The 17,432-nt window shown below is 50.0% G+C and overlaps 5 protein-coding genes across 5 annotated transcripts; 4 read left to right on the plus strand and 1 right to left on the minus strand.

Moving 5' to 3' along the window:
* Positions 1–561: 561 nt before the first annotated feature.
* BO83DRAFT_452745 (Hsp70 family protein) lies at positions 562–2,884 on the plus strand (the record flags this gene model as incomplete). Its single annotated transcript, XM_025536875.1, has 8 exons — positions 562–613; positions 871–1,379; positions 1,445–1,489; positions 1,547–1,622; positions 1,683–2,118; positions 2,184–2,343; positions 2,449–2,548; positions 2,628–2,884. The coding sequence occupies 8 exons, from the start codon at positions 562–564 to the stop codon at positions 2,882–2,884; spliced, it is 1,635 nt and encodes a 544-aa protein (XP_025384697.1).
* A 409-nt stretch (positions 2,885–3,293) lies between these two features.
* Positions 3,294–8,726, minus strand: BO83DRAFT_419845 (RHS repeat domain-containing protein; the record flags this gene model as incomplete). The annotated part of the gene is made up of 5 exons (XM_025534898.1): positions 3,294–5,545; positions 5,632–8,319; positions 8,578–8,640; positions 8,664–8,682; positions 8,706–8,726. 5 exons carry the CDS (start codon positions 8,724–8,726, stop codon positions 3,390–3,392), a joined length of 4,947 nt encoding a protein of 1,648 aa, XP_025384698.1. The 3' UTR covers positions 3,294–3,389.
* Positions 8,727–10,058: 1,332 nt separating this feature from the next.
* BO83DRAFT_117104 (uncharacterized protein) lies at positions 10,059–11,498 on the plus strand. Its single transcript, XM_025525981.1, has 2 exons — positions 10,059–11,256; positions 11,322–11,498. Exon 1 carries the CDS (start codon positions 10,285–10,287, stop codon positions 11,242–11,244), a length of 960 nt encoding a protein of 319 aa, XP_025384699.1. The 5' UTR covers positions 10,059–10,284; the 3' UTR covers positions 11,245–11,256; positions 11,322–11,498.
* A 480-nt stretch (positions 11,499–11,978) lies between these two features.
* On the plus strand, positions 11,979–14,045 carry BO83DRAFT_410747 (uncharacterized protein; the record flags this gene model as incomplete). The annotated part of the gene is made up of 6 exons (XM_025534247.1): positions 11,979–12,062; positions 12,090–12,333; positions 12,432–12,464; positions 12,511–12,770; positions 13,502–13,585; positions 13,779–14,045. The coding sequence occupies exons 1-6, from the start codon at positions 11,988–11,990 to the stop codon at positions 14,043–14,045; spliced, it is 963 nt and encodes a 320-aa protein (XP_025384700.1). The 5' UTR covers positions 11,979–11,987.
* An 813-nt stretch (positions 14,046–14,858) lies between these two features.
* Positions 14,859–17,332, plus strand: BO83DRAFT_117136 (kinesin-3 family protein uncB). The gene is made up of 3 exons (XM_025525983.1): positions 14,859–14,952; positions 15,009–15,321; positions 15,392–17,332. The coding sequence occupies exons 2-3, from the start codon at positions 15,033–15,035 to the stop codon at positions 17,077–17,079; spliced, it is 1,977 nt and encodes a 658-aa protein (XP_025384701.1). The 5' UTR covers positions 14,859–14,952; positions 15,009–15,032; the 3' UTR covers positions 17,080–17,332.
* The last annotated feature ends 100 nt before the right edge of the window (positions 17,333–17,432 follow it).

The following is a 17,432-nucleotide window of genomic DNA, read 5'->3' on the forward strand; positions in this document are numbered from 1 at the left end:
AAGTCTATTTCTTCCATCATTCATTCATTCATTCATCCGTTCATTCATTCATCCGTTCATTCATTCAGTCAGTTCCCTGGCTGCTCATTGGCTCTTAGGGCTACCCGGCTCTTTGTGTGATGTGAGGCATCAACCCATCCGCAAATCTAGCCCGTGTGAGGGTTTCAGCCGCAACAAACCTTCTCGGATGCCATGCAATTGACTGGTAGACCAGTTAAGACAGGGGGAGGGACCCGTATGTGTGTGAGCGTGACAGAGAGAGACACGGCCAGGTCATGAGATGAACATGTGAACTGGACGCCATTCTGGTGCAGCTCAAAGATAGTATCATAGTTTGTAATATATCTGTAGTAGAATAAATAGTAACAGTGAAGTAGCATATCGACAAACATAAATAGAGCCAGCTGGTCGCACTTCCCTTTGCATTTCCTCAATTTTAATCTAGTATCGTCATCAATCTCCACTGCATATGCATTCAGCTGGTCTTGAATACATCCTTGATTTTTTTAACAGCATCACCTCACAAATCTTCAAACACTTTGTCCCCCGCCTCTATCCACCATGGAACAGAACCAGTACTTCATTTCCGTGGATTTCGGGGCGTATAAAACAGGCAAGTTCCTTGTTCCCTCCTATTCCTTATCGAATCCCTTTTTTTGTCTCTCTGTCTCTTTGTTTCTCTGCTTTTTTTATCTTTCTGTTTTTCTACTAGTTCATCTTTCTATCTTTCTGTTTTTCTGTTTTATCTGTCTCTCTACCTCTCTGCTTCTGCCTTATTTTCTATTTCTCTCTCTCTCTCTCTCTCTCTCTCTCTCTCTCTCTCTGTGTGTGTGTGTGTGTGATTCTCGCTAACATAAACATACTTTACAGTCCTTACAATCCTGACTACCCTGGGCGTCCTGACGACATGGGCTACTCATGGCGCTAATGACGGTATAATCCTTTCGATCTTCAAATACAACAGCAATGGTCAGATCATGTGGGGGAGGAGTGCCGCGGCATCCCGCGGCAGAGAGCCGTATGTTTGGGTAAAACTCATGCTGGATGGGTCCCCAGACGTGGCCACACAACGCCATAATCTGAGAGACCTCCTCGGCGGCACAGTGGAACTAAACGACATTGGCACCGGAAAAATCATTAGTGACTTTCTTCGAGACTTGCGGGACAGGCTATGGATGGACCTCAGAGAGCGTGGACCACAAATCCACTGGTGTTTCACCGAACCAGATTGCTGGTCAGACCGCGGCCGTCTGGAATTTCGGTCTGCAGTTGAGAGCGTTGGATGGTTTGGGAACAACCATCGCATTACCTATGCCTCTGAAGCTGTAGCTGCGGCTGTATGGGCTGCTGATGAGTACAGGAACGGAAATGACATGCGGGTGAGCAGCAGCAGCCAGCAGGAATCCTTTGGGTGCGTTTGGAATTAACAAGGTCGGATAACTAGGATGGTGACATACTTCTTGTGTGCGATTGCGGCGGCTCCACAATCGTAAGGCTTATCTTGGTCAAGGTCATTTAAGGTACCATCCAGCTGACACTCGATTAGGACACTGCCGTTTTACAAGTAAACGGCAACAATGGAGATCGTCCTTTCACCTTCCAACTCCTGGGGGATCCTACCAGTACGTACCACCGATTTGCCGAAGGCGGAGGCCTGCATATGGGTAGCTAATCCGTCTCAGGCATTCGATGTGGTGGATTTGATGTGGACTTGGAACTGGTGAAGCAACTTCGGGCTGCCCACCCGGACCTACCTCACGACTCTAGAGAGTGGGTAAGCGCTGCTCAGGCTCGGCAGTGTATCAGCTCTGTGAAAGAAGTATTCTCAGGCAGGACCGGGACTGAGGTGCACGCAATTCGGATTGAGCTGCGGGGAAACCGCAAAGTAGAGTATCGTTTCGACTACAATGCCCTGGTCCTTGCCTTCAAGCCGGTTGTGCAAGGGGTACTTCGGCAAATACATGCACGAATCACCGCCCCAGTAAATGCCAGAATTACGAAGGTGATCCTGGCAGGTGGGCTGGGCAAGTCGGCATACTTACGCCGTGAGGTCGAACAGGATCTTGCACGCGCTTACCCGAATGCCGGACCCAAGTTGCTGGGGGAACTGCAACACAGGTAAGCTGTCTTCACTCGAGACTTCTAGTAATCAATGAACTGCATGATTCTAACTTCTCTGGCAGTGTGCAGGCAGTTTCACGCGGTGCGGCACTGTGTGCGGCCAGGTTGCATGGAGTACAGGGCTTCCAAAGCAACACCACCATCCAATTGGTAGTCCCTTCTGTTGCACGGGTTGGAAATGAGCTGCGAGAACAATCCGTTGCTTTTGTAGGTATCCGACCAGTAAGTTGTCTAGACTTCCGCACCTCCTCCCCCCCCCCCCCCCCCCAAACAAAAGAAACAATTGCTTCGTCAGGAAACTTCCGCTAATCTGCGTGTTCTTTGAAGGGGCTCACTGGAGTGCAGGGCCAGTTCTCGGTCCGTATGCGGTTCTTGGTCACTGCGCCAGAGCAATACGTGAGTGTTTGTAGCCTACGGCAAGCACAAAGTTAGTAATTTCCTCTGCCCTGACTCCCTTAGTCACTTAGTTAACTAAGTCTGTCTATGTGACTAACACATAATTCTAGCACACCGCCTTGCCTTGCATAGGATCGTTGATCCTGCTCGTGACTCGGTGATGAATTTCGAGCTTGGTCAACAGGGCGGTCACGAGTATCTGTTCCGGGTGTACTGGAGAATCCAGCTGGGGACTTCCTTGTTCATGCACTGGAGAATCTGTCTTGATGACCCACGCAATCCGAACGGGCCTAACGCACCGGTGGTAGTGGTACACATGCTGCACCGGATTCCTCCACAAGACCTACAGCCCTTCCCGGCGGTTTGAGATCGTCAAAATGAGGGAATGGAGGTATCTATCTCTTCTGTCTCCCTCATGTCTCTCCCTACATCTCCTTTTCCTGATTATCCACACACTCTTTCACCCTATTACTCTCTTATTTCCTTTCCTTTCTTCCTCTCTTATACTCTTGTGGTTATTATTATTTCGGTTTTTCTAACTCCCTTACACACTCCCTTACACACTCTAATTATCCATTATCTCTAGCATTTCATATTTTCGCGCACCATAGACCATCATTGTTTCTGTTCACGGCACCAATAGACTGACTACAGCCGCACTTACTAATTATGGAGGAATATCTCAGATCGCGATACTATATAGTTGCTAGATAGACTAGAATGACCTTGCTGTTTTGATATTTGCTTACACTAAAAGGGCAGAGAGAAGAAATGGGGAGAGACGGACAACAGAAAGCCCATTTAAAAATGCTAATCCATCTTTCATGCATCAAACTTTTCCTTCACAGAAAGAACTCTTATAAACTACTCAATCAAACACCTTGAGCCCGAATCTGACTCCTCACCGACGCACACGATCTTCTCTTCTTCTCCAAAGACTCAAGTGCACCACTTCCCGTCGCTTGCCGCTTGCCCTGCGATGCTCCAAGAGGCCCGAACGTGCACTTGAGCTGGCGATTCAACATACCAGGAATGGACTTGCCGGCATCTTCACCGAATGCGCGGTCTCGATTAGAAGAAACGGTGGATTGACCATCCCGCAGAGAAAGTCTGATGGGGTCTCTAGCCAACGACGCCTCTCTGACCGCGACCACCTGGCCCTTCTGAGAGGGTTGAGACGATGACGGTGAGCTAGTTACCGGTGATGAACTCGAAACCTGCTGGGACGATGAGGAGTCATCTCTGTCCAACGCGCTGGAGAGTGCATCGCCGTAGAAGCCGTAGCTAAGCTGACCGGCAACTTCACCTTCCACAGCCCCCGTGACAGCTTCCTTGAAAGTCTCGAATCCCGTCTTTGCAGCCTCATTGACCGTATATGAGCCAGCTCGTCCGATGAAGCTCTTGAAGTTGGTGGCGAATTTGAGTCCAGAAGCTATAAACCGGCCACCAGCCTCGCCGAGCACACCACCAACCAAGCCGGCGAGCGCGTCGATTCCAACGGACTTCCATGTTGGCATTCGCCCTTCGATTAGGTCTTCTCCTACTCCGACTGCGACACTGGTTGCGACTCCGGCTGCGATTCCCACGCCGATCTCGATGGCCACACTTGCTCCGGCTGTGAGGACGCCGACTGCAACACTTACTACCACGCTGATCACGGTAGACACTAGATCTGCCCAGCTGAAATCGAAGAGCCCAAAGAAGCTCCACTGGCCGCTTGGGCCGATGCGGTTGATGGGGTCGCCCAGGCAGTAAGCGTAGCCGTTGACTTCACCTGTGCCGAACGGGCTACCGGGGTCGGGGACATGGTAGCGCATCAAGACGGGGTTGTAGACGCGGTATCCGTTACCGAGATGGTACCATCCTGTGACTGGATCACGCCACTGGCCATTGAAGCCTATGGAGAAGGCGGAATCGGGGGCGCTGAAGCCATAGGGCGTGTACTGCTGTTGCTGGATCTGATCTGGCTGTGCTGTGTCGAACCAGTTGAGCACAGAGCCATTAGCGTCAGATCCCCAGAGCTGAATCTCCGTAGAATCGCCGGTCTGAGTACTTTGTCCCAGGTATTCATTGCCAGCAGATATATAGCTGACTTGGCGGTCTCCAGACTTGACGCTGATTAGTTTGTCCTGTCGATAGAATAGCTGGGTGTATGGCTGGTCAGGGATTGACTGGGAAATCAGTCTACCAGCCGCGTCATATTTGTATTGACTGATTATGTTGCCACTGCTGTCTTTGACTGATTCCAGGCGGCCACCGCTGTCGTATTCCAAGGTACGGCCTTGCTCATCTTGGATGAGACATCCATTGGCATCATATACCAGAGTGATTTGAGGTGTGAAATCGGGATGGCTGTTTTCAATCTGGCTGAGCTGGGTTGGATCACTCTGACTGTATGAGTAGGTTGCCGTGTTTTGGGTGCCATCTTGAAAACCTGTTGTGACAGATGTTATGTTATCGAGGTTATCGAAGGTGAAATCCTGGGATTGGATCTCATGTCCCTTTTCATCTTTCGGAAGTTGACTTCCCTCGCATGTGTACTTGACCAAACGGTTGTGCTCGTCGTAGGCAAATGATTCATTTCGGACAATGTTCCCACTTTCTTCTACTTGCCGCGTGGTGACAAGACTCGTCTCGCCAAAGGACTGAGTTAGTCTAGACACCTGTTTCTCCCCTTGCAACACTGTGCGCTCAATCTCTCGACCGAAGTCATCGTAGACAAGGTTTGTGGTCAAGCTAGAGTCATGCTCTTGGTCTTGAACTGTTGTGCCGGACAGACGGTTGGCGCTGTCATAGAAATAAGAGACCGTGAGGGATCCTACAGTCAAGGCACTCAGGCGGCCTGCACTATTATATGTGTTCTGGTATTCCTTTCCATGGACGTCGGTATATCCTTGCAACTTCCCGGCCATCGAGTATGTCGACTGTGTAGAAAAGGATGCGGTACCTTCGCTGAGGTCGAGTGCTTCACTTTTCAGTAGACCTGACGGGAAGTATTGACGATCTGCGGTGCTGGATGAGCCTTCAGCTGTAATGCAACCCCCGTCTTTGAGTCATATTTGTATGTCTCATTTCTGTCCGGGCCACTGACCGTCGAGAGTGACTGAGGCAAACCCGGCTCGTATGTGAGCTTGAAGTCGCCCTTGTTCGTGGCAATCTGGGTCGGCTCTGGGGTGCTGCCCTGGTAGGATTGCGTCAGACTGCGCCCGCCGACTGTTCGCTGCGTCAATCGGTCCAATCCGTCGAAAGACTGTCCGCCAAGGTTTGTGTCGTTGACTTGGAGTGAGGTCGGGAGAGCTGCCGCGCTTTGGGTGGCATACTGGACGTTGACTTCCCGGCCGCTCACCCATGCGGTCTTAGTGACTCGGTCAAATGAGTCAGATTGGTATGTTGTCTTGCGACCCAAGGCATCTTCTTCTTCCACCAATCGTCCCAGGCCGTCATAGCTGTACGTGAGCTTGCTGTACTCGGTACCATCTTTACCCAGAAGGCGGATTTGAGTAGGCACGCCGGACAGATTGAGCTGCGTGACAGTTTGGCCTTCGCCCTCGATTCCTTCTGTTTGGCTCAGGCTGATAGGATCCGTTGCTGAGATCGTCGTGACGCCTGTGCTATTGTTTACCGTCTTCAGGACCTGACCCCAGTCGTCATACTGCAGTTCCTTGGTTATTCGTAGTTCCGTTGGATCGCTATCTTGGGTACGCAGCCAGTCAATGTCAGTTTGTTCAACATGTTGGCCCAGAGCATTGTAGTTGCGCTCCTGCAGTAAGCGAAAAGTGCCGGAGTATGTGTTAGTAGATGTATCCCACGAACCATCATCATCTTGTCTCTTCACTTGGCAGATTCTCTCCAGGCCGTCGGAAATGTATTGTGTCTGGACACCTTTGGCATCCGTGACTGACAGCACCATGCCACTACTGCCGTCGTCAGGAATGGCGTAACTGTTGTAGCGGACTGCTTCCTGGTCGGTGTCAATCGCTGTTGCGGCTTTGACCAATCTGCCCAATGCATCGTATTGGAAGACATCCTGGATACCAGCATCATCCGTCTGTCCTGTAACCTTGCCAGACGACAGGGAATGGACGGTCACATATTTGGCCGAAACGCCGTCAAAGCTGGCCGTATTGAGTGTCTTTTTCAATTCGCCGCTATTGAGATACTCGTAGGCAAATGTCTGGGTTGTGGCGTTGTCTTTCGAGGATAGCCATGTTTTTTGTTCTTGGACACGTCCATGATCGCGGGAGTCTGGCTGGTTGACATACGTATACTCGGCAGTGGTCAGCGAAGTGTCCCCCTCAAGAGTGGCGCGCGATGATTGCAGAACAAATGTCTGCACTGTCGCATTGCTTGAGGTAGGAAGCTCCGAATAACCAAATTTCTCTGTTCTGGTCGGTGCAGCAAAGGACGTCTCCGCCGGGGTCACTGTTTCCGTTTTCAAGTACCGTTGGAAACCATGAGGGTCAGCCGGGAAATCTGCCTCTCCATCTGCGGTGTAGTATGTGCGAGTGGTAATCAAGCCATCCGGTTTGATCTCCGAAGTAGGATTGCCCCATTCGTCAAACTCGGTGGTTGTTGTTTCTGTTCGACTGGAGGCAGTTGTGTCCGCATAAGTGATCGCAACCGTTCTTGGTAGCAAGTATTGCGCAGGCTGATCGTCAAATGCTGTATTCGGAGTCGCATGATATGTGATGTCCTGGGTAGTCTTTTTCGTGCTCAGTTGTTCCACGATCTTGGTGGTCAAGTGGAACTTATTGTAAGTATAGGTAGTGGTTGCTCCACCCTCCAGCTGCGCCATGGATGTGTACTGGTATTCCGCAGGCACCTGGTACAGGTTATCCCCGGTATCACTCCACTGCCGTGCTCCTCCACAACCCAGGAAGTTATATGAGGAGTAGCTGTAGGTAGTCTTGATGGCTGGCTGCTGACGGCCTGGACGCGCCACATGAGACACCACGTATGGAATACTCGTAAAAGGCGCCCCAGAGGGCAGCTGATGACCATCTTGCTTGTAATTGACCTCTTCAACCAAGCCAGTAGGGCTTGTCACCTGTGAGACACACACAAATCCGTTGCTGAGGGAGTTGTACGAAAACTGCCACGGGGGCGTGTCATCGTCCAGCGGCAGTTTAAGCTGGGTTAATTGCGCATTACGCCGGATAAGCGTGAAGATGCTGGCCGCGGTAGTTCCAGGCGCCTTGGTGATGGTTACCTGCGCATCGGAATACTGAACTTCTAGCAAAACATCATCACCGTCTTGGATCTTGCTCAGTCGTGGCTGTTCACCATTGCGGGTCCACTCCAGACTGAGTGAGCGACCGTTTGCGCCGTAGATGGTGATTGGAACCGATTGGTTGTAAGTGTTGTTGAAACCGGAGAGAATCTCTACCTGGCCTGATTTGTAGGCCACCTCATAAGTAGATCCTGCTGACGATCCCGTTCTTTTTGCCTGGAAGCTCTTGAGCTTCTGGTCCTGGATGAAAAAGGTACTGGTCGTCTCAGTGGCCTGGAAGTTTTCCCCCGTCGAGAGCAACAGAGTCTTGCCTTGGCGATGGTTGTAGGAGGGTAGATTAAAGGACCAGCCAGTACCCAACCCGATATCTTTGGTGTTGAGGGGATTGTAGCTCAAAGATAGTTTGAGTGACGGACAGTTGCGAGTCTCCGATGGCGCATCAAAGAGTTGAATACTGACGGTGTATTGTCCAGTACGAGGATCAACTCCTTTCTGCAGAAAACTTTGGAAATTGAAACTCTGGGAGTAGAGGTCGCTAGGATTCGAAGACAAGATGGGCTGTCTTCTTATATCTTAAAAAAAAACTGAAATTCTGGCAACAGAAGAATTGTGGACAAGATAAGGGAATGAGCATTGGCACTTGAACAAGATTCAGGAGCAGTGATCAGCTTCCTATATATACATGAACTTCTAGTATATGCCTGCGTCTTTTTACCCTACCAGCAAAGAGTAGGAGCACAATGACTGACCTATTGATGCATCAATCGATGCTGTCTTCGTCACCTCCAAGCTGCTAAAGCAGGTCTCTACACTACACATGCATGTCTTACTGGTGGAACCTGATATAGAGCGTTCATCCGTCTGCGAGTTGTACTTTGCCAACTCAAGTTGATCTAGCACGTCAAGTAGGCCTCACTCAAATCCCGCATCTCATTCTAATGATGGCAATATAGCATACAACTATTACGACATCGTACATGCTAAGCCATCAAACTCCCAGAAGTATTACAGTATTATTACATGTCTGTCGGACTCTCCGAAATGATCTTGCAGTGGTGGAGGGCTGAGACTGCTAAGAAGACTACTAGTACTAAGGGTTTCTCACATTGTTCGGGTTTGCCAGCTGAGTTTCAGCTCGGGAATATATTCCGAGAAGGATCCAAAGAGGATGATTGGATACTAAGTAGTAACTAAGTACTTAAACTAACTATGACACATTAGAGGGGTTGAGAAGTGAGTCTAGACAATACTAAGAGGATCGTTATTATATTAAGGTTACATTAGATGGATCTGCCCTCTAACGCTTATGGAAGGTGGAAGACGCGTCAAGGTGCACCTGATATTCGCATATAATGAAACTATAGGGCCTTATCGATCGCTTGGACCCGGGTCGCACGGCACGAGTCACTGCATCTGTCCTGATAATAGCTCGCAGGATTGCTGCAACCTTAAGACAACCAAATCCCGGACATGGTGATCCCTTGAGGAGAACTCTGTTAGTTCAGTTGGTCCAGATTCATTGGGTGGAATGAAACGGGGCAATATTCCTGAAAGAATGCCTGCGTTATGGCGAGCCTACCCCGCCCTGCTGGTGCTGTGGTGATCCGAAATTATCCAGTAGCCCGCCCGACTAATCACTAGTTTGTATCAGCTTGGTACCGCTCCGGATTGAATCGTGGCATCTTGCTGTGTAACTAGTCGGTCTACTAAACGTGCGGTGTTGCGGACCCCTGCTAGTTAGAGCACTAGTGAGGGGGACACGCTGGGCATAATAATACCGATGCCAAACGAAGAAGAAATGCAGCAACCCTAGTGGTCTACTACTAGCTCAGTACTATCTGGCTCTTCGCAGACGGGGTTGTGTAAATACAACTTGAAGATTGGTTGATGGTTACTGGTTGGTCACTTCATGCGCTTAGCAGTCACATTACAATGGCTATGAAATCAGTTCTCGAGTTAATTGTGTCTGGCGATTGTCGCCAAAATCAGGGCCCAGACTTTAACTGATAGGTTCTGCTCGCCTTGACAATAGATAAAGTGCTCCCCGATCAAGCAGACTGCATAAGGGTGGCAAAAGTTCAACATTCAACATGCATATGCGTCCAGGGCGCAGCTGAACCGGCCGATGTACTATGCTAGAGAAATCCTCGGGCCCGTCAGACTTGGTGGACCCACTATGGAGTGAGCTGAATGCTCATTCTATACTATCTTTGCATTGGAACCTGCAAAGTGGCCAACGATCGACGAGACAGGATCTCCATTGGGCAAGGGGCCCCTAATGATTACACAAGATATCTAAGTAAAAAAGTCAAGTCTCATCAAATAAATCAAATCCCGAAGAGCCTGTGTGATTCACAGCTGATATCGGAACAATGGTGTTCTCTTCAATGTATACAACCGAGATGGTGGCCATCACCTACTGCTTTGGTCGCTTGGGAAATCTATAATAACCCTTAAGAAACATATTTCTCTTTCTTTTCAGAGGTCTTTTCTACTCACATCATTCATCTCAGTTAACATTGATCTACTGTTTCATCATGGGTTCTACATCCGTCTCCTGGGAGGTTACCTCATTCGAAGTCCAGGCCACTACACCCAACGCCACGAGTGATGCGCTCTACGCCAATGGCAACATGCAGATTCCTGTGATTGTTGCTATCAGCGTGATTGATCCAGACACAAACACTGCCTATGAGCTGAATGATTCCGAGCTCGAGACAATCAAACTCATCGACTATGACGACCTTCCCACGGAAATATCAGGATCGTGGAGCTATTCAGTCACAGAAAACGAATTCGAACATGGGTTGCCATCTACTAAAAAGACCGTCCAGCCTGACCTATCTCTTGCGGCTGGGGGTCTTCAGAAAAAGCGTTACTGGGTTACGACGACGAAGGTCGAAAACAAGAGAATCGGCGCTAGCATCAAACAGTCCGATGGTACGATTGTCCATACCGGGGGTGGAACCTTTGATTCCAAAATCACTCTCGTGGGTACGAACCCAGTTACATACAAGGTGGACGATCTCAACTTTGAGCAGCAGGAGGAAAATATAACGCAAGATTGGCCAGACGAGAGCGGCAGATGGACACAACGGAACTTTTATCTGACCACCACGAAGTACGAACTCCGAAAAGCAGACTTCCAAGGCTATAGTCTGGGCACAGATGACCCCGCCTTAGATCATGCAACCGCTTGGTTCAACACTGCTGGGTACTTCCATATCTTCTACTATTGGCCGATGGGATTAGAAGAAACGCGAACAGTGGGGTTTGGTTCTTATACGGCTGAGGTCACCATAAATCAGAAAAGCAACGCCCTGTGTGTCACCAATATGCTTCTCTCGCCTAGTGCAACTTGGCCGGCCTCTACGATTTGGGAGGGTCGATTTACGTTCTATGATAAATTTGGAAACCCTGGCACTTTTTGGTTAGGCTATGACGGCTATCTCCTCACCCCAGAAATCTTGGAACACAGATATACCATAGAAGACTGATTTCTACTTCAGGTGAGGGAAGAAGATCAGTGATAATTGTGACCTTCTCATGCTTCACTTAGAATGACTATCTATAGTATCGTTACACTTTTGAGAGAATTCATGTGTCCCTACCGTAGGAAAAGAGGGTTTCAGAAAAGCTGAAATATAATCGATACCCGTGGCCAAACACCTGGTAATGTGGTATATCATATTAAACAAACCTTGACACTCGATACATATGACTAGAGAGGCTTTCTAAACATGGATGGGGACTTGATTGCTATACTAAGCCGTATGTCAGAAAAGGCTGTCAGATATTCTGCTGATATACAGCTCAGCTTTGGAAGACTTGCTGTCCATGCGTACATAGAGAAGTCCCTGCTAAACTACTGACAGAGATACTAGGCTCTAAATTATTACCGATAACAGTAAATTAGATCAATACTATTTCTTGTATACTGGATGGATGACTCGAAGGGAGAAGAAAATTAGCGGAATGTCTTTAGCTTCTATTTCGCTCTTCATTCTAAATGCTCAAGAGTCCCACTTGTCACTATCCAACAGTGATTTTCCAAAAAGCTTCTCGGTGATGTGATCATACGACACCTCCAGAATTGAGGGAAAATTTGCTGCCCTAGCACATACTACTACAGTAGCTGTTAGTAGTCACGTGATACATTGTTTCGTCCAGTGGAATTTCCTTTTTGAGTAGTTCCGCCTTCGCCTCAGCTCCAATTGCTCATTCGTTGTGGATCAACTCAATGCTTCGGAAAGTATTGTCTTCGTTGAATCAATCATCTGTATCTTTCCAGATCCTTTCTGGCCTCCATCTGGAGGTCAACTAACAGTACTCAACCTATGAGATTCCCGCCTGCGCAGAGCATCTTATCCTCGCGGGCGATATCGGACGCTTAACGGACTATGAAGATTACCGCAACTTCTTACAGAAACTGACTGATCGATTCAAGTTGGTGTTTCTCGCACTCGGGAATTATGAGCTTTATAATGGGACGTTTGAAACGGGAATAGAAAGAGCAAAACGCCTTGGGCAGGATCCTGCACTTACTGGACGGCTGATCGTCCATCAGAAACGATACGATGTCCCAGGTTCTAACGTTAGTATCCTTGGCTGCACGCTTTGGTCAAAGATATCCCAGGAATTGGCCGATATTGTTCACAACTCAAAGATTTCCAAAGGATTGCAGACTGGTCAGTTGATGACCATAATGCACGCCATGGTTCTGCTTATTCAGGAGATACATTCAATACAACAGGATAATGAAGCAGCAGGGAAGCGCAGTAGGCAACGGTCTCTCCTTGTTGTGACGCACCATGCGCCTTTGCTTCAGGGGACCTCTAGCCCCAAGCATGCTCAGAGTCCTTGGAGTGTTGCCTTTGCAACTGGAGTGAAAGTCTGGGTGTTTGGACATACCCATTACACTACTGATTTCATCGAGAAGGGGGTAAGAGTCGTGAGCAATCAACGGGGTAATGTGCTGCCTTGGAGTTATCCGAAAGCACAGAGCGGGTTTGATGTGAGGAAGGTCATACAGCTATGATAAAGTCTCATGCTCTGTCTGTAGCCTCCAGGCATGTCAGAAAATCCAGTATCAATCGACCTATTGTTCCCAATTACAAATGCCCCACTACTAGTAGCCAGAAAGCCCAGCCCAAGATTGATAACGGCAGAGAGTAAAATTACTATGCAGAACTTATATATTGATCAGTCGGTGGAGTGCATTGGCTGATGAGAAGATGGGCTTCCACGCAAGTCATGACATATCGGCACAATATGCTTGGCCATTATGAATGGAGGCCCGGGTAGAACTGGCCTTGGCCATAGTTGGTTGAGATTGATTGTTTGATGTCGTTGAATTAAGAGGCATTATTGCGTCAATAAAACCAGCATACCAGCCACCATCGGAATGAGTGTGGTAGCAAGTGTGTCGGGGCTTACCCCAGGTTGTGGGGTCGAATCTAACCCCGCGGCGGGTACATTGGAGCGATCGGCTATACAAACATTCCATCAAGTCATCATAAGTTGATATGCATCTTAGTGAGACCAACTAATGTACCATGGACCGCATAGAACAACAATCGAAGACAATGCAACCATAAGGCAGGCGACCATGGATCCTGCCCTGCTTTTACGAAGGCTCAACCAATGCGAACCGGTTAAACTTCATAATGACTTCACCCAGCCAAAACCACGCAATCACAACGCTTCGAGACCAACGAGGGTGAGGCTGGGAGCAACAGCCGCCTGTGAGTAAAGCCCATCATGCGGATAAGTCCCATCGTCATCATCTCATCATTAACGCCACTTTTGGACCATATATCATACCGGGCCCGTGCCCCAGTTCGCTTCTGTCGTTGGTTTCAGGATACGTCGATCTGAATGTAACCATCTCAACTAAAGTCCATCTAGGCAACTGTACTACCATCTGGTACGCTTGCTGTTTTTCCTTGGTTGCGGGTGCAGATGTACTCGATTGCCGTGGAGATGGCCAACAGTCTTAGCCGGATTATCAACTAATAGTTTTTACAGAAAGTATACAACCACCACCATGACCTCAAGAGATTCGAATCCCGTCTCGCGCCTTGCGGAAGCTGCCAAGGAGAAGGTTGCGCCCAGTACCTCCAAAGCCAAGGATCCCAGTGCAAACTGGACCCCGGAGGAGATGTTTGAAACAACATTGGATAGGAACGGCAACCCAGTGCCCAATGATTCCTATATTGACGTGGAAAATATGAGAAAAGGACGACAAGGCCCGGACGAAGGAGATGTCTTTGCGGCCGCAAATGAGGACTTCGACTAAGTCAAGCCCGGTGGGAATGATGACGCTGGGAGGCGTCCATAGAGGGAGCAACGCGGCTATATGATATGAGACCATGCGGAATGTTCGATGCTGTCAAGTCACTCTTTGCAGGACAAGAGCAGTGGATGCTGAGACATGAGTGCATGCAATGTGTAAATGTGGATAGTGCTAGTAATTTCCCGGTGGTACACTCCTTGACCACCGGACCAACCGAAACAATCAGATTGTATGCAATCGAGACATATCCTTGCATCCTCGGCGGTCTGTGTCTCTCCGAACACAGCAGTAGTCTTTCTTATCGTGAGCTCGTGTCCCTGGCTGTCGGTAGAATTGCCATGGCAACCACCCGCTGCCAGAAGGTCTATGTGCTGCCTCAGGCTGCCTGCTATTCCCGATCGGGAAATCCCCAAACGAGGTCATGGCGATGCGATTCATTCATCTTGAACTCCCCACGATCAAACTTCCCCCCAGTTCTCGGTTGTTGCTTCTGGTCCCTCCTCGATCGCTGCATCTCCCCGTGGACCTTCTTTGAGAGGGGGGAAGTGTGTACTGTCTTCCATCCCCTTACGTACCACTGCATGTTTCTCTCTTTCACCTTCCATCGCAGGAGCTTTCCCGAAACCCCCGACTGCCCGTCTGTTTACCCCATGTCGAGAGTGGAATCCCTCTGTTGTCTAGTGCCGGATGTCAATTGAACTTGCAGACGAACGGTCCGCGCAAGCATATACATTTTGGATATCCTCCTTGTTTAGTTCCCCCTTTGGAGGGCGAGCACTACGCCCATTCTTGGGTCCACTAACCCAGCAGCCACCACCACCACCACCCCCCATACCTTTAATATCAATCCCTCCTCGATAAGAAAAGAGCCCGCCTCTCGGTCCCTACCCATCCGGTGGTACAGTTGCCTGTATGTACCATTGCCTACTTCAACGCCATCGTGAGCACCTCACTCAGTTTGTACAGTTTTTGAGGGATCACGGTCACGAAATGTCCCTGGAACCCCGTTTCTACCACCATATCGGCCACGGCTCCGGGCCTGGCTCCCAATCCTCCGCCTCGTCCTCCGGGATCTCCGCGATAACCGGCATCACCAGTCCCTCGGCCCATTCGATGACTGCCTCCGCCGCTACCTTACGATCAACCGCGTCCAGTCCGTCGCTGCGCGCACGCGAGGGCGTGGCCGTCTCTGCCCACCACCGAGTCGACAGCATGTCTAGTCCTTCCGGCGGCGGCAACGTGCGCGTTGTCGTCCGTGTGAGAAAGTTCCTTCCCAGAGGTACGTCTAGCCGAACGGTAAAGAATATTATGGATGGAAGCTGATAGCCATCCCATACTTGGGAGCATAGAGATCAACCGCAATGCTGAATGTCTGATCAGCATGGATCCGCATACGCAGACGACCAAACTTCGAGCGCCCCAGATAAGCCCGGAAGACGAAGGGAAGCCTAAATCGCAGGCGCGCGGAAAGGTGTTGGAGGATAAATCATTTGTCTTTGACAATTCTTTCTGGTCGCATAACGAACGGGACCCCCACTACGCCCACCAGGAAGACGTCTACAACTGTTTAGGAGAAGAGTTCTTGGACCACAACTTTGAAGGATACCACACCTGCATATTCGCCTATGGCCAGACGGGTTCTGGCAAGAGTTATACCATGATGGGCACACCGGAAGCGCCTGGATTGATCCCTCGGACCTGTGAAGATCTGTTCCAACGTATCGAAGGCGCCGAATCTCCGGATATCAGTTTCAACGTGCGAGTCTCCTACTTTGAAGTCTACAATGAGCATGTGCGCGATTTGCTTGTCCCTCGGAGCGACCCGCCGCACTACCTTCGTATTCGGGAGTCCCCGTTGGAAGGCCCGTACGTCAAGGACCTAACAGAGGTGACGGTCAAGAGCTTCGACGAGCTTATGAAGTTCATGCGCAAGGGAGATGTGTCGCGCACTGTGGCTAGCACTAAGATGAACGATACGTCGTCCCGGTCACACGCAGTGTTTACTATTACTCTGAAGCAGATCCACCACGACCTTTCGACCGATGAAACCACTGAGCGCACGGCACGAATACGTCTCGTTGATCTGGCAGGTTCGGAACGAGCCAAGTCCACGGAAGCAACCGGTCAACGACTGCGCGAGGGGTCCAACATCAACAAGTCCTTGACCACACTGGGCCGAGTCATTGCCGCACTGGCAGATCCCAAGCCGGGTCGCGGAGGCAAACGCAAGGGCAAGGATGTGGTCCCGTATCGCGACTCGATCCTGACCTGGCTGCTGAAAGATAGTCTTGGGGGCAACTCGAAGACGGCGATGATAGCATGTATTTCTCCCAGTGACTACGAGGAAACGCTCTCCACCCTACGATACGCAGACCAGGCCAAGCGCATCCGAACACGCGCCCGAGTTAACCAGGACCACCTCTCCGCCGCCGAACGTGATAAACAAATCGCCGAAATGGCGGAAACGATCCGCACGCTTCAGCTGAGTGTCAGCCTGGCTGCAGCCAACCGACGAGAGAATGAGATGCAGAACGAGCGCCTCGAAGATTATCAGCAAAAGGTGGAGAAGCTCCAGCGACTAATGGAGGAGACGAAGATGGTGAGTGAGTGTAAGATCCGGCAGCTGCAGACGGAGAACGAGGCCCTGCGGAATCACCTCAAGCTGGCCTTGGACAGTATCCGGAACCCGATCCCTCCGGTGGTGGTGCATAAGCGCCGGAGTGGCTTATACAGTGTGAATGAGAACGATGGCTCCCCGTCCAATCGCAAGCGGCTCAGCCGTGCCCGATCGCCTCCGTCCGACGTCGAGCCCGAACCCGAGCCGGACCTCATTTGGGAAGATGAAGACACGATGCAAAGCGAGGCCAGTCATGTTGAGGCGCAGGAAATGCAGACGCATATGGAGAACCTTCTGGACGATCTAAGCATGTTCAAGCGCAAGATAGCGACGGACCACGAACGATTCCGACCCAGCTGGAAGCCTGAAGGACGAAAGCGACGACGAGCGCTGGGCAATGTTTGGGTCAACAATCGATAAATGGACAACTTCGTGAATAGAATGGAATGGGACTGGGCTGGGTAGCGCGGGTGGCTTTGTGATTATGGCGTTTGGATGGATTACTTTGGATGCACATAATTGGAGACGCTGGTTTGATTTGAACTGCGTCTCGCTGCGATGATATCTTTGCTGCTTTTCTTCCTTCTTCTCTTCTGGCCTTTAGCTTTTACTTTCCTGGCACGATGACATGATTGTATGGTAGGATGACAAGGATGCTTGATGCCCGAATACCATGAAACCTTGTGATTAGTGGATGCACATCGGCTGTGGCTTGATCGAATGTCTGCCCAGCTCTGACTCAGGTACCTGCTATAGTTAGTATACCTTGATAG

The sequence above is a fragment of the Aspergillus eucalypticola genome (genome assembly GCF_003184535.1).
Source record: "Aspergillus eucalypticola CBS 122712 chromosome Unknown BO83scaffold_26, whole genome shotgun sequence".
Taxonomy (NCBI): Eukaryota; Fungi; Ascomycota; class Eurotiomycetes; order Eurotiales; family Aspergillaceae; genus Aspergillus; species Aspergillus eucalypticola.

Excerpts from the sequence above, each read along its gene's own strand:
- BO83DRAFT_117136 (XM_025525983.1), top strand. The coding sequence starts at position 15,033 with ATGTCCCTGGAACCCCGTTTCTACCACCATATCGGCCACGGCTCCGGG. Across the intron at positions 15,322-15,391 it reads GAGAAAGTTCCTTCCCAGAG|AGATCAACCGCAATGCTGAA; the intron begins GTACGTCTAGCC and ends TTGGGAGCATAG.
- BO83DRAFT_117104 (XM_025525981.1), top strand. The coding sequence starts at position 10,285 with ATGGGTTCTACATCCGTCTCCTGGGAGGTTACCTCATTCGAAGTCCAG.